This window comes from Podarcis bocagei (assembly GCF_964188305.1).
Source record: "Podarcis bocagei genome assembly, chromosome: 3".
NCBI lineage: Eukaryota > Metazoa > Chordata > Lepidosauria > Squamata > Lacertidae > Podarcis > Podarcis bocagei.
The window spans coordinates 52,918,406-52,934,794 of NC_138127.1; the positions used below are offsets into that span (position 1 = coordinate 52,918,406).

The following is a 16,389-nucleotide window of genomic DNA, read 5'->3' on the forward strand; positions in this document are numbered from 1 at the left end:
TGATCCCGGGACTGCAGGCAGCTCTGCGCTGCCATCCGGAGCGGGGCGGGGCTTCGCCCCCGGCTCCCAGTGGCCGCGCAGAGCTGTGCTGATCCTGGGACGGCAGGCAGCTCTGCGCCGCCATCCGGAGCGGGGCGGGACTTAGCGCCCCGCTCCCGATGGCCGCGCAGAGCTGCGCTGATCCCGGGACTGCAGGCAGCTCTGCGCGGCCATCCGGAGCGGGGCGGGACTTCGCGCCCCGCTCCCAGTGGCCGCGCAGAGCTGCGCTGATCCCGGGACTGCAGGCAGCTCTGCGCTGCCATCCGGAGCGGGGCGGGTCTTAGCGCCTCGCTCCCGATGGCCGTGCAGAGCTGCGCTGATCCCGGGACTGCAGGCAGCTCTGCGCAACCCTCGGAGCCGGTCTCCCGAGGGTTGCGCAGAGCTTCCTGAAGCCTGGAGAGCGAGAGGGGTCGGTGCGCACCGACCCCTCTTGCTCTCCAGGCTTCAGCGAAAGCCTGCATTCGCCCCATAGGACACACACACATTTCCCCTTCATTTTTGGAGGGGAAAAAGTGCATCCTATAGGGCGAAAAATACGGTATGTAGAAAACAAAGAAACCTTTGGTTGGATCCAGACATAGAGTAGACCCACGGAAATAATTGAGACTTGAGCTAGTCTTTTTGAAATCTTACCCCTCCAAAGCTTTTGATTTTTATTTTTTTATTTTTATTTTGGGGGGGGCTGTATATTGCAATGACAGTGGCTTACTCACCTGCACCCGTTTTACAACCCCTTGTCTGAGACAGCCTTTTATTATTTAAAATTGTCAACAATTATCTCTTCACTGAGTTCAAGTGCATAGATCCTTAATGTTTACTCACATGATTTATGTTCTGGATCTTTATCATCCTCATGGCTGTAGGGTGAATAGAGTCAAATGAGGACAGGACTCCAATATATTTAGTAGTGTAGAGGTTGGAAATTATAAATTGAAGCTGGAATATTACAACAAGCTGGCAAAAGGAATAGCCTCTTTGCCATTTTACTGGAAAAAAGAAGGCTTTATACAATCAGTTGTAGTAATTGTTCAGTTTTCTGGTTTAGCACTGCTTTGTTTCAGGTGTTAATGTAGCAGAAAGATAATGTATAAACTATACTTAGGAAAATTAAGAAAACATCAAAACAGAGGAATGTGAATTGTATAATTTATTTTCCCAAGCGATTATGATCTTTGAGTTTAAAGGCCCAAATAATCTAAAAAGTCAAACACACACATAAGATAATGAACTTAGATGAACTAGACACTGTTCATCGTTCAGCCCCCAAAAGAACTTAATTCAAACTGAGTGAATGGGCAATAAAATTGCAAATGCAATTCAGTGTAAACAAATATTAAAGTGTAGGAGGAAAAAAAATCTCATTTCCACATATACACTCATAGAGTTTGAACTGGTGGTGACTGACCAGGAATGGGACCTATGGGTTGTAGCGCATAGCTCAGTGAATTGCCAATATTCCCAGAACCATACAACAGGCATGAACTCCTACCTAACACTGTTCTCCACTCCATTCTAGTTTGTCAACAACTTTCTTGGAATACCAGTGCTCAGAAGTGGTTCAAATGTGGCTTTGGTTACAGTTTTAGTACAATACACAGTGCCTTCAGGAAAGGACATAGGTTGCCATAGCTGGCCCAGTCTGGCTTGTGTTAAAACACAGCAAGTATAAAATGCTCAATAATGCTTCTAGGCTTCCTCTATCATAGACTGGCATCTGAATGTTCTGCCTTCTCCCACAAGTTCTCCACCTGCATTCTCTGCCTTGTTCAATAGATTCTGGATTCCACTTTCTCTACCAGAGGCTCTTATGTATAATTTTCAGAAAACACCACTTGAGGAGAGAATGAACCCTTGGAAGCACTACAATTCTGAAAATAATAGCCACATAATCAAATACATCTTCTGCAGAGTATAAACTTAAAGCCATTACTCAGCAAGATGGCTTTGAAAATAATTGCTGTAATTCTGATGACAAGGAAACTAGACCAGCACAGGGGGATCAGTTTACTCTGCTAGCCTTATAGGGCTCAGCTACCAGGCTTGGTTTACTTCACCCAGTTGTGCTACTATTTGATGACACATTTTGGGCAAGTGCTAGTTGGAAAGGAATACTTGCTGGCTTGGTGTATCCTCACATTTGGTCAGGCCTGCCCGGCTCATTTTGGGTACCATCTAATCACCCTCCCAGCAGTGCAGTTCATTACACATCTGCCTGCTTTGCCTCTTCCTGCTTTGCCTTGGGTAGCAACATTCAGTTTTTGAGCAGAATCTGAATAAGGTATTGGGGGCTTTCTTATGATGGTCATAGGTCCTACATTACAGAGTGCAACTTTCTATTTAAAGAGCTTTCAGTGGAGAATCCTCTACTGAATTATATGAAGGGAGAGCAGAGACCTTGAAGTTGTCCATCAACAGCACCTGGTAGATGACTGAGAAGACACAGAAGTCACTTGGTCGCAGTCTTCCCCACTATGATGAGATGTATTTTGTTTCAATTTAGATTATAGACATTATTTATAAATTTGTATTTATACCCATAAATTAGCATATGCAAATGCCATAGAAGCGTGTGCCATTTTGGGTGGTGGGTGGGTGGGTGGGTGGGTGGATGCCTAAGCGGCCACACGAGACCCTCTGTCATTGTTACTCTCCATGGAGTTTTTTCTGTATCCCAGGATGGAGGGAACAGTGACCATTCATTAGTAGCCAGCTGCCCTAAGCCAGCCACTGCTGGACTTAAACTGTCTTCCTGAATTATACACTGTCCTAGTTGCGCCTGCACAGTACAAACCACAATCCTCTTTGCCTAGGGAGTCAGATGACCCCAAAGAACTAATCTACTTGTGTAATCAGTAATTATAGATTTAATATTGTCTCCAGTTATGATAGTTAGAACTAAGACTCTACTGTTTAGCTTATTCTTGTGGTTACTTTCCTTTCCCTATGTAGTGTGTATGCTTCTTATTCTGGGCCTATATATTAAATAAACAAGAATTTAACAGTGGCAATGAGGAAAAAAAACCAGGTATGCCATCCTGTGGAAAAACTGAGGAATTTAATTCAGAAACAGAAGAATGGCAGCAATATGTTGACATACTTACTGGGCCACTATTTCCTTGCTAATGTAATCACTGAGATGACAAACAAAAGGCAGCATTTCTCAGTGCTTGTGGATGTTCAACTTACTCCCTTTTAAGAAGCTTGTTAAAACCACAAAAGCCAGAGGATAAAAGTTTGGCAGAGTTGCAAAAGATCTTGTCTGACCACTATATTCCAAGGCCAAGTATAATTGTGAAACGTTTCAAATTCCATAATAGGAGGTTGAAGGAAGGTGAATCTGTATCAGAGTATATAGCTCATCTCTAAAAACTTACTGAACCCTGTTCTTCTGGAAATTTGGAGGGAACGTTGAGAGACAGATATGTGTGTGGAATTAGTCATGGAAAAAATAAAAAGCAATTACTGGATGATAGGGAATCAGACCTATGAGAAAGGTGGCAACTACCATGGAAGCAACGGTGACAAATGTACAGGATTTGCATCTTGACAACAGAGAAACTCAAAATAAGTCTATAAGTCAAGTCTGCAGCCCACAGCAGATGTTTAGAGATCTGGAAAGGTGCTATTGTTGAGGAGGAATGCTGTCAGCCTATGTTGGTAAACACTGAATGTCCCAATGCTATAAATTCATAAAACCTAGGCATTTAGGGAGAAATCGTAAGGAGGTTGTCTGATTCCACAACCAAGAGAGAGGCAAGAAAACAAAAAGCTTATTATTTACAGATGGAAAGGGGAGAGGAGGCAGATTAGAAGATCCGCTTGGTTTACTGTGTAATAGAAAAAAAGGAGACTTACAGTATAACTGTGCAGTTCAGTAATCAACCAGTAGGCATGGAAATACTGTAGAGTCAGGGGCTTCAGTTACAGTTGTCAATGAAGAGAGTTACCAACAATGCAAAGGAGACCTGAGTCCATTGGCCAAGAGAATAGTGAAATTAAGGACTTACACTGGCAGAAATCTCCTAGTCCTAGGATCAATAAGAGTTCAGTCACATACAAAGGTCAACATAACGTCTTAAAGGCTTTAATAGAAAATGAAGAAAGGCCAAACTTTGCTTGGTTCAACATGGCTGAAGTAAAGTAGAGGCATAGAAATTGTCAGACCTCTCGAGAGCCACCCTAAAATATTTCAAGAAGGAGTAGGTACAGTAAGAGGAATAAAAGCCAGTATTTATACCAGGAGGGCAGCCAGCCAAAGTACTGTAAAACCAGAGCAGTGCCCTGTGCTCTCACAGGGAGAACTGAAACAGAACCGGGTAGATTGGAATAAGAAGTCATAATCAATCAAATTTATAAATTAGACATTTACCCCATTCCAAGAACGTAGTACTTGCTCCCGTTGCTTGGAGAAGGCCTCCATTTTAAAAGTAGGACATGCCCCAGGCTTACCAGCAGATGGAACTTGAGGACTGCAAGAAATTCAAGTGTAACAGGTTGCCCTATGGAGTTTCATCAGCCAGAGATATCTTCCAAAGGGCCATGAAAAAGCTCCCAAAGGACATCCTGGAAGTTGTGGTGATGATTGATTACATTCTCCTCATCACATGCGAAAGATCAGGACCATCTTCCAAATCCTAAGATAGTATTTGCTAAAACCATCCTCTTTTGAAGATTGCCCTATGCAAATCACTGGGCTTTTAGAACATCTGGATCTGTCCCCTGTAGAGGCATTCCAGATCAGAATGTGGACTCAGCAGACTCCTGTACTATCTGGGGTAATCCATTACATTTTACATGGGCCACAACAGAATCCAGGAATGAATTCCAGGCAATGAATATAGAACCGAGCTATATTATCCCTGCATCTTGTGGGTCATGACAAAAACAGCAAAGGGTTCTGAGACGTTTATATGAGGTGCCTGCCAAGAATTTTCTGGATGAAAGCTGTAGCTCGTAGTGATGTCTAGTGGCTTGGAAAGAGTTGTTAAGCACTGTTCCCAATGTCAGCTGCATCAAGAAATTCCAGCACAGACCCCCTTGCTCCAGAAGAACCTACACTTTGGAACTTCCTGCCTATTGAGATCAAGTAGGTGTCCACATGGTATTCTTTTGGAACCTGCTAAGAACATTCTTGTTTAGACAAGCCTACCCAGATGCTTGGACGTGGGTGGCACTGTGGGTTAAACCACAGAGCCTAGGACTTGCCGATCAGAAGGTTGGCGGTTCGAATCCCCGTGATGGGGTGAGCTCCCGTTGCTGAGTCCCTGCTCCTGCCAACCTAGCAGTTCAAAAGCATGTCAAAGTGCAAGTAGATAAATAGGTACCGCTCCGGCGGGAAGGTAAACGGCGTTTTCGTGCACTGCTCTTGTTCGCCAGAGGTGGCTTAGTCATGCTGGCCACATGACCATGAGCTGTACGCTGGCTCCCTTGGCCAATAAAGCGAGATGAGCGCCGCAACCCCAGAGTCGGCCATGACTGTACCTAATGGTCAGGATTCCCTTTACCTTTACCTTTACCCAGATGCTTAGGAAGTTGAAGTAATTCCAATCTGCTTTAGTATTTTAACTTTTGAATGATTTAATATATTGTTGTGTTTTTTTCCTTGATTTTATTGTTTTATCATTTTGTAAACCGCTTTGAGGTTTTCTACAATCAAGTGGTCTATAGAATTTATGAAATAAATAACATAAATAATTTTGCATTTAGACTATGCTGGGACCCTATTTTAGGGAAGAAGATTTTTTCACAGAGGCTCATTCAAAATGTGGAGAACGTTTTGGCCGTCCAGATGTTGCTGAACTACAGTTCCCATCATCCTTCACCATTGGACATTCAAACATCATCCTATCACCCAGCTTCAAATGACCTTGTTGAAGGAGCAGTGAGGAATTTTAAAGAAGTACAGGACCATACCACAAATTATCATAGGCATAAGTCCTGGCCAACTGCTGTTAGGACTCATCTGGATTTACTGTATCCTAACATGAAAGGAGAAGTATTGGGGGGGGGGGGACAAACTACTTAAAAATCCCTACATGGCTACCATGTCAAAGACTTAAAGGTTCAGAATTCATTCTTCCCACAAAGTCTCAGTACCCACCAACTTACATGGATTCCAGGGATGACCTGATAACAAACGGGGCCTTTAGCATTCAAAGTTGCAATCTTCTAATAGTGAGTAGTCTGTAAATATTAATGTGACATCTACATGTGGATAGATGCATCTGAAGTACTTGAGCGGTCACCCAAGAAGAACCAGAGCCCTGGAGAGTAATTGAGAATTCTGAACCTGGTTGTTCAGGGCTGTCCATAAAAACTGTTGGCTACAAAGTCAGAGACACCCATGACGGACAGATGAATCTAGAGGAGATGCCCACTCCTGAGGAGAAGTGTGAGCCAGTGAGAGAGCAAAGAGCTCTTATGTTATTTGAAGGACTATGTCTGAGTTGTAAAGTAAGGGTGGAGCAGTGTTGTAATTGGTTATAATAGAGTTAAATATTGTCTCTTAGTTATTATGCCTTGGAGCTGAGACTCCACCCTTTTACTTCTTCTGAAATTACTTTCCCTTTCCTATGTAGTTGTATATTAGCTGCTTGTTCCGTGCCTACTATGTGATTAACCTTGATTTCTGTTAAATAAATAACTGTTGTACCGCTGTATGATGAGACCACCAGAGCTGGTCCCCCCTCCATCTGGGTCATTTACTAAGTGAGGTTACCAGGGCCTTCAGCATGACTTCACCATCAGTCTTCAGCCTGCTTGACTACAGCTTCCCTCCATCCTGACTGCTTGTAGTCCAAAACTTCTAATTCCCTGTAGGTGAGTTGGCAAGAGGAGGAGAAGAGATGGCGAGGTCCTTTGCATTGGGCTGGGTTGTACCCCACACATAGTGCAAACATAATGGACTCTTTGTTGGATTCAGGTGCCAATCACAGAGACTGGCTTTTAAAAATACTTGTCATCCAATGGATTTCTGATGGTGTACAACAGCCATAAAATTATTCAAAGTGCGAATACAATAAAATTACTTCCTAGTAATTTATAGACTGAGAGGAAACAAAAGACTATAGAAACCAAAAGCAGACTGAGGTGATATAATCGTTTAAAATTCCATGCCAAATAAAAATGTCTTAAGTAGGGATACAAAATAATTTATAAACATGCTGAATTTTTTTAAAAAAGTGTTTTCCTGATTAATATCTAAATTGGAGTATAGGGACTCATTGGATTTCACACTTCTCTGAATTTTGCAATGCAGTTCTCAGCTTTAAAAGTGTGTAGAGGTAGGGGATGCATACCAAAATGAGTATTTTGGCACAAAATGCTTACAAAAATACAATTTAAGGAAGTGTATACAATTTAAACACAGTTTTTGTGTGGTTTAGAAGAACAATTTGCAGAAAACAAAACAGAATGGAAACAGAACAAAACAAAACTGAACAGATGTGAAACTGACAACAAACACATCAGGCAAGCTTTAACTATAATGATACCTGGCAGGGGGTTGGACTCGATGGCCCTTGTGGTCTCTTCCAACTCTATGATTCTATGATTCTATGATTCTGGTGGCTGACAGGTGGATTTATTTATTTATTCATTTTATTTCATATTTCTACAATTTATATACCACTTAATTACAATGGTCTCTAAGTGTACAAATGGTGTACAAGGAATACAAGCTAATGAAAATAAATATTAGTTAAAGCAATTAAATCAGAGTCTGACGGATTGAGCGGATGAGATCAATAGTGGGACCAACGGTCAACAAGACGGTTTCTGCATGTGCTGTAGAGGAAATTGAGAGGCAGATGGGATTAACAACCTGGGAAGGTATCCCATCTAGGAGAAAGAAAGCTCTGATCCAAAGCCCCTGCTGTCTTGCTGGATATATTTGGGAGAAGAGAAGGCTAAGAAGAAACCCTACACAAATCCCAAGTGGAGTCCCTAAGATGGTTGGATGGCACCTTGTACGCCTCCTTCCAGCAACTCCCCGAGCCAAGCACATGCCAAACGTATGACTCTGCTTTCTTTTGGACCACATTAGTGAGGCCGAGGGGAGGGTGTCATTCTCTGGGCAGCCTAGGACCTCCATACACTTCCTAGGCTTGTATACTATGGAAGGTCACTTCAGTACTGCTAACACAGATGTTTGACACTCCCCTCCCACTGCCTGGAGGCGCACTCCATTATTTCTTGAGACAGAAAGATACCATCAGAAGTTGCCAGAAATTCAACAGGGACCTCAACTGAAAAGGAGTTACATAAAATTGGACCTAAAACACTGAACACACTGCTCCTGGTGAATATGAGTCGTGTATCTGAGCCATGGGGGACTACTTACTGACTCCCCCAATGACCTCAAATAAATACAAGAAGCCTGAAGCTGGCCCAGTAGCACATGAGCAGCTGGTGAAAGCTTTTCCTCAGAGAAGTGGGGTGCTGGCAGCAGTCTGCCCCCACCAACAGTTTAGCCTATGATGTTTACACTAGCTGTAGTGTCTGAACCAGACATAAGAGCATATTGCAATCATTGAGTCTTGTGGTTGCCAATGCATGAATCGCCGTGGCCAAACTATCCTTGTCCCACCCGCCTGTCAAAATTGGCCCCTTGGGGGATGAAGTGAAAGAGTGTCCAAACAGGATTGAACTCCTCAGAGGAGCACTCCTAGAGGATTCAGAGGAACTCACTAGTGCACCCAAACTAGGTAGGATTGTACTCCGTATGCATCAGCGTGGGGAGTTCACTCTTGCTTTCTACAGGTTGGCCAATCCAGCTGCATCTTTACCTTTCCACACACCTGGTGTGACAAGTGAGAGGCAGGTGGCTGTGGTATGGGAAAATGCCCTCATGGGCCAAATGGAAAAGCCTAGTTGGCTTGTGGTAATCCCAATCTAATCCAGCTACAACGTTTCCAGAATAAGGGTAAATGTTGCCAGGCTATCTCTGCCCTGAAACAGCCAAAGCTGACCAATTGGTCAAAGCTAGAAGGTGGGATGCGGCTGGCGCTGTGGGTTAAACCACAGAGCCTAGGGCTTGCTGATCAGAAGGTCGGCAGTTTGAATCCCCGCGATGGGGTGAGCTCCCATTGCTCGGTCCCTGCTCCTGTCAACCTAGCAGTTCGAAAGCACATCACAGTGCAAGTATATAAATAGGTACCGCTCCAGCGGGAAGGTAAACGACATTTCCGTGTGCTGCTCTGGTTCACCAGAAGTGGCTTAGTCATGCTGGCCACGTGACCCGGAAGCTGTACGCCGGCTCCCTCGGCCAATAAAGTGAGATGAGCACCGCAACCCCAGAGTCGGTCACGACTGGACCTAATGGTCAGGGGTCCCTTTACCTTTACCTTTAGTAGAAGGCACTCTGTTGCACCAAAGCTACCTGATCCTCATGTGACATTGTCAAACCAAGGAGCACCTCCATGCTACATACCTGCTACTTCTAGGAGACTGCTTATCCAGAAGCAGAAGAATTCTAATCCGCCAGACCTGAGAGCCACCTTCCCATATATTTAGAATTCAGTTTTGGTTTATTGACCCTCATCCTGTCAAGGTAGATCTTAAGAGGTCTTCTCCTTCTGTTGAATGTGCTTTGGATCACTTCCTTGAGTTTTCTGGAACTCATGTTCTGCAGACGTCATAATGTGCTGCACACTATTTGCATACTTTAGTTTGGATTATGTGGCATAATTTGTGAGAGGTTGAACTTGTGGGTTCCTGTCTCGGGAATGGGATCCTGGTTTGGATGTCTAGTTTAGATTCCGCCTTTCCCCTTAAACTCAGCAAGTTCAGTTTAATGTTGAAATTATGATTCAGGTATGTTAACATTGTCAGGGAATTGTGTACAGTAATTACATTTGTCTGCAATCTCTAATGTACCCTCTGCTGTAGCATGTTTTTCCAACCTCAAAATAATGTGGTATAAATTCCATTTAAACATGTTCATTACCCTTTGTGTTTGTAGCTCTTATTTCATTGGACCCCTGGTTTGGAAAATATAATAATGCTAGATTAAATGTATGGCTGCACAAATAAACTTCGTGTATGTATTAGCCAGCTTTAAACTTACAACCCAACACTACTGCATTCACATATTTCAGTAGATATACGAACGGAGTTACATTGGTGTCTTATGAAAATTGCAAACACATGTGTGTTCAGAGAGAGCGAATCACACACCCACCCACCCACACCCACACTTTCACTTGTGCTCTGGGGCATATATGCATGCATGTTTGTAGAGTTTTTGTAGGATCTGTCTATATCCTCAGGTATGTGCATCTTTCTTTCCTTCTTGTGCATATCAGGCATATTTACAACAACCATAATTCCTCACCAGATTTCTGCCATCTATTAAAGCTAGTAGGGGCAAGTATGAATGTGAATATCTATTAAAACTAGCAGATTAAGATCCAAAGAGATTCAAGATATCTTTAATCGTCTTCAGATATGATTGGTGAAAATGGTACCTGTATATTACAAGGTAGCGTTCTGTAAAATGTACAATTTTGTTATTCACTGCAAAAACAACTTATGTAATTATGCACCTTGTTACTCATTTGTAACAAAGTCCTTTTTCATAATTTGTGATAAAATTGTTTCAAAACTATTTTTTTGGTTATAGAGGCAAATTCGTGTATTCATTCATATCTCTGCATGTTATTTGTTGTATATGCTAAAAATGTTTAAAACAATCTATCATTTGTATAAGGGTTTGTAATCTGAATAACAAATAAGCATTTAAGTATGGAATTGCATTCATACATTCACTTGGCTATCTATGTTTCAGTTTCACAAAAGGTTTTGTTTGTTTTTTAACCAGCGGAGCATAGATAGCTGTGAAGCTATCTGTTTGAATAATTTAATGGCTTCTTTGTTTCTACAAAGTTAAAAATCATGAGATGGCAAAATAAATTATTCTGAAGTCTGTTTTGTGTTAAATTTCTTTTTATTTGAATATGTTAAAATGATCCCTTTAGATATTTGCAAAGCTCTGCTTTTTATACATTGGTCTCAATGTTAAATTGAAGATTAAAAAAACCCTAGACTTTTGGTTGTTGTTGCTAGATTTATTAGCTCTTTGTTTTCCATGCAGCTAACATGTGGTTAAATGTCAAGAGGCTACATGTTTAAGCAATGACTGATTTCACTATATATTTTTATTTGATTTCGCAATTCAAAGGAAAGAAGCATGCTGATAAGCACAATGGCAGCATAACTGCAGGTTTAACTTTTCTTTCTTTTCTTTCTTTAAAAAAAAATGCTTTCTGCTACTAAATACCAGGAATCATGATAATTGCACTAGGCATGTTTGTGTGCCTTTTCTCTGACTTAGATACAGAACACTCTTTGATTTCTGGAATTTGACAGTCTGTGGCTGGCTGCACGCGAGCAAGCAAGTGTGCCTTCACAAAAACACACTTTACCGTGCCACTTCTCAACTGCACTGTAGTCCTACCCAGGGTCATTACAGTATACACTTTCCATATTTCTAACAAACATGAAAATGAACAGGATAGGAAGTAGACAAAGAAAGAATAACTGAAGCCTGGTAGGGGTATACAACATGAACAGACGAGGCTCCGTGCTAGCCTTCGGAATACTTAAAAGCCCCAACCCATTTGCTCCTCAATGCCTGCCTTTGATTATCAGAGCCACATAAAGAGAAAACTTAAACAACTAGTACATTGAAACAATGATTTGGTATAAATCCAGAGTTAATTGTTTTTCAAGTGATGTTTAAACCAATGCCAGTGCAAGGCAAAAGTATCTGGCCTATTGCCAGCACTGTTGTAAAGCATATTAGCTCGGATGAGAAGTACTTCAAGTTAGAGTCAGAGAGTGAGAGAGAGCAGGAGCGACACGGTTCCCTGTGCTTAGACTCTGCTCAGTTATATCTTCCTCCTTGCTGGGACTAGCTGGATACATGCATACTCAGGTCTGTTAGCCAGAAAACATGGGTTTTGCCCTATTTCAAGCTGATTTCTGCTCTTTTTTCAGGTGGATTGCCAGCTGCTGATTCTTCTTCTAACACCCTACCAAGATATAACACCCTCTCTGCCACTAACAATGACCATGACCCTTCACACAAAAACCTCCAGTGTCGCTTTACTGCACCAGATACAAGGCAATGAACTAGAGCCTCTCAGCAGACCTCAGCTGAAGATTCCTCTGGAGCGGCCGATTAGTGAAATGTATGTGGACAGCAGCAAAACTGGAGTTTTCAACTACCCAGAAGGTGCCGCTTATGATTTTTCCACTACTGCTCCGGTGTACAGCTCACCCAGCCTCAGTTATGCCCCTACGACAGAGTCATTTGGGTCCAGCAACTTGGGAGGATTTCATTCTTTGAATAATGTTCCTCCGAGCCCTGTTGTGTTCTTACAGACGGCACCTCAGCTTTCACCTTTCATTCATCACCCCAGCCAGCAGGTACCTTACTACCTTGAGAACGAACCAAACAGCTTTGCGATGAGAGAAGCGGCCCCAACAGCCTTCTACAGGTAAGTCATGCCACTGATTTATTTGAAACAGAGCAGGTGTATAAAACAGTGTTTAAAGCAGGGGGGGGGAGAGAGAGAGAGAGAGAAGCGTGATTTCTTTCTTTCTGGGGAGTTATGCCATCAGAATTGTTGAGTCACCGCTGAATTATTCGACTCAGCGATCGTGTGGTGTAAATCAAAATGTCTGTTGTGACGGTTGGGTAATTGTTGCTGTGTACGCTAGAAGCGAAATGCATATGAAAAACAGGTTGGGCTGCCTTGGGGAGAGAAAACAACCCTGAAGCCCAAAATAGTGAGCTAGGACAGGACATAACGAAACGCTAGCAAATTCAGATGGAAGAGCAGCTATAATGCAAGAGTTTTTTGAATTATACCAATCTGTTCCTTCTATACGTTTACATGTTTGAACGTTAAGTCGGTGGACAGAAAGATTTTTCCACGTCTGCCCTTACACTGCATCAGTTGACTTTTATATGAAGTGTTCAGAAAATTAGAGGGTTGCCCTTCCAAATAGTTGTGATTAACTTAAAGATGGTTCTTCAGTCATAAAGAAGCTTTTAGAAAGTGCACCTAAGGCCACGGAGGGGAAATAAGGTAGTCCTAACAATACTTGTGTGCGCACACTCAGTCAATGGTGTGTTTTAAAAGATCGGCTTCTCAGATGTCTTTTCTCTGTAACTTGTAGTACACTAAGAGAAGTCTCAGAGCTGATAAGATTTTTTTTAAAAAAAATAATCCTTCCCTTTCGGAGAATGAGGGGGAGTAGCATGCATTGGCACTTTAATAGGCCTGCATCTATAAAGAGATTTTAGGGCTCTTTGAACTTGCTGGGGGAATGTGGCTGGTACAATGGTGACAGAAATCATAAAAGCATGAAACAGAAAGCATTGCTTAACTCTCCCACCAACTATATAATTCGTCGAATCAAGTTCAACTTGCACACACATGCGTCATGAGTAATGAAACTAAGTGGAGGATCCAGAGAGGGATTGAAACACCACTTATTATTATTATTGCAAATAATACTCTAAGATGCACCTCTTCTGCATTTGTGATCACGTTTGGGGATCTGTTCCAAGAATATTGGGAGCATAATTCTGCAAAATAGTTTGCTGCATTGACGTGAATCTATGTTAATCAATGTGCTTTCTGCTCTACTTGAGATTTCCTTGCTGGTTCCTAGAAATCCAAGGATGCCTGAGCAGCAAACAGACTGTAAAACCAGAAGTAATAATTCCTCCAATATTTATAATTTGTTATCTGCCACACTTACACCTTCAAACACAGAACCTATTGCTGGATTTTAGCCATGGCATGTGTTTTGGTTATGTATTTCCACAGAAGCCCAAAGTCATTCGCCAAAGTCTTGCTGAGCCTGTTTTAAAACACACAAACAAACATGTTCCATGAGACATAAAAACAGATAACTTTGAACTGTTGGGGGAAAGTGCTGTTAAGTTACAACAGTGCCAAAGAGATTAGAACAAGTGTACAACCAACATGGAACCACTGTGGGCTCCTTTAGAAGAAGGCACAGGATGAAAATTTAATGATAAATAGATAAATAGAAGGAAATGGAACATAAACTGACCTAGCAGCTTCCTAATACATTCCTCTAGTGGAAATGACAAGAAGATTAAAAAGGCCACCCACTAGGCCGACTAGGGCATGAGATGCTGCTGAGTATGCAACCTGCCACATATCAGAATGAAGAATGTACTGTCTGGAAGATGTTGATTGCCTAAACTGGAAAATAACAGCTTTATACTAAATTCAGGTAGGTAGCCGTGTTGGTCCGACGCAATCAAAATACATAAAAAATTGTCCAGTAGCACCTTAGAGACCAACTAATTTGTTCTGGGTATAAGCTTTCATGTGCATGCACACTTCTTCAGATATACTGTACACTTCTTCAGGTATACACTTCTTTAGGTATACACTTCTTCAGATACACATTTCTGAAGAAGTGTGCATGCACATGAAAGCTTATACCCAGAACAAACTTAGCTGGTCTCTAAGGTGCTACTGGACAATTTTTTATTTATTTTGAGCTTTATACAAAGCCACAGAATAGTGACAACAAAAGTAGTTCTTGAGGAATAGCCATGTATTACGAACATTTGTGACTATATACAAAGTTATTTGCAATTGATTTCTCTTGGTGTTTTGTGAAAGCTCCAATGATGATCATTCCATTTAGACAAAATCATTTTAATAGTACTTTATATATATATATAGAGAGAGAGAGAGAGAGAGAGATAGTGCTAAAAACTCAGACATAAAGACTACAGGGTTTTTTTCAGTCATGGAGTGAATGAAACTGCCAGCTCCTGATTTCTGTGTTTACTATATTGCTTAACATGACTTCAGTAGAATTAGATAATGGTTCACTAAGCCTAGTATGGTTTGGCTTCTTTAGCCTCAGTTCCACTAGACTTGAGAGAAAATAAAATATTTAATTTTCAACTGTGTTATCTTGTAGAGTTCATAGTGGAATATAATTTTTCATTGTGGCATTAAGGTTGCATTTAAGTTACGATGGAGCATTTAATTTTTCTATGGATTGCCCAAATGAGGTGATATCAGCATTCAAAAAAGGAATTGGAGGTATATTTTGGCTAGTGTTATTCTTCTTTCTCTTTAGACTTTTCGGAGGAGCTGTATTCTGGAAAATACAATGTGTTTGGTAGTATGCCTTTCTTTTTGTCCAAAAACCTTTCAAGCATTTTACACTCTTTTTTTCACTGTGTTTTAAAAATAAAATGTTACTTCTACTTTTAAAATATTGCTCTATTGCAAAAATTTATTACTGTGCTTTAACAGACACTGTAATAGTAGAAATACTCTTCACTTGATATTATAAAAATAGCATTTTAAAAGATTAGTAGCCGCATCTATATACACTTTAAATTAATGCATGTTGAAATTCTACATGTGCTTACTCAGAATTTGGCCCCGTTGAGTTGCGTAAACATTACTGATAGGGAAGAATGCACAGGCTTGCTGCCTCTTCATATTTTAAATACGCTGTTTAAAAACTCCCTATAATTTTTTCAGCTATAAATGATCAAAAATATTGAATTAAATAGTTTAGGTTTCTTAAAAGAATTGCTGATGATATTTAAGTTTGTGGTTAGGTCTCTTACAAGTTAACAAACCGTCAGTGGTCTGGACTCTTTTCGTATATTTTTCTAACACTACAATGTAGATTTATTTCCATTTGTGACTCAGCCCGCAAGTAAGTCTTACTGAACCACTTAGTTTATCAATGACTGTAAATATGTAAACAATTGAGTGAGACTTCTGAGTAGGCATGCATAGGTTTGTACTGCTACTCTCTAGTGTTTAAGATGTTATAATGTTCAAGACGTTAACTATTCTTACTTGGAAGTAAGTTCCATTAGTTTTAATGGAAGAATTTTTTAGATTGCAGTGTTATATGCGAAATTCTCATACAGTTTCAATCTCCTTACTAAAAGCATCCCCCTAGGAATTTTTATTTTATTTTTTAAATCTGTACACAGGGAGTTGAAGCTAAGATACTGTAACTTTTAGCTAGTTAAGGACTGAGTTGGCACTTGAACTTGTTTGACTGAGCCCTGCATGGCCGGCATTGAGTTACAAAGCAGGCAATTTAGCATTGCTTAGAGCTGTAAAGAAGAAGATTTCAATTGCCACCACTTAGCCCTAAACAGCACTAGAAGTTTACTATGGTAACTGAATGCTCACGAATGACCGTGGAAGGAAAGGTTAGAGTAAATTCATTCATTCTTTCATACTAAAAGCACTGTTTGTGGCAAATACATTTTTAGTTTTATTACTGGGATGCCTTTTGGTATACATTCCGAGA

At 41.1% G+C, this 16,389-nt stretch overlaps 1 protein-coding gene across 7 annotated transcripts in view; it reads left to right on the forward strand.

Annotated features, from left to right (window-relative positions):
* The window catches only part of ESR1 (estrogen receptor 1), a 210,635-nt gene that overhangs the window by 85,811 nt on the left and 108,435 nt on the right, over positions 1-16,389 (forward strand). For 6 of the 7 annotated variants that reach the window (XM_081187202.1, XM_081187199.1, XM_081187200.1 and 3 more), the window contains one exon: positions 12,037-12,539. In XM_081187202.1, coding sequence (XP_081043328.1) covers positions 12,037-12,539 — 503 coding nt within the window. Of the gene's footprint in view, positions 1-12,036; positions 12,540-16,389 lie in introns of those variants that run through there. The other variant, XM_081187205.1, reaches the window with a different exon arrangement.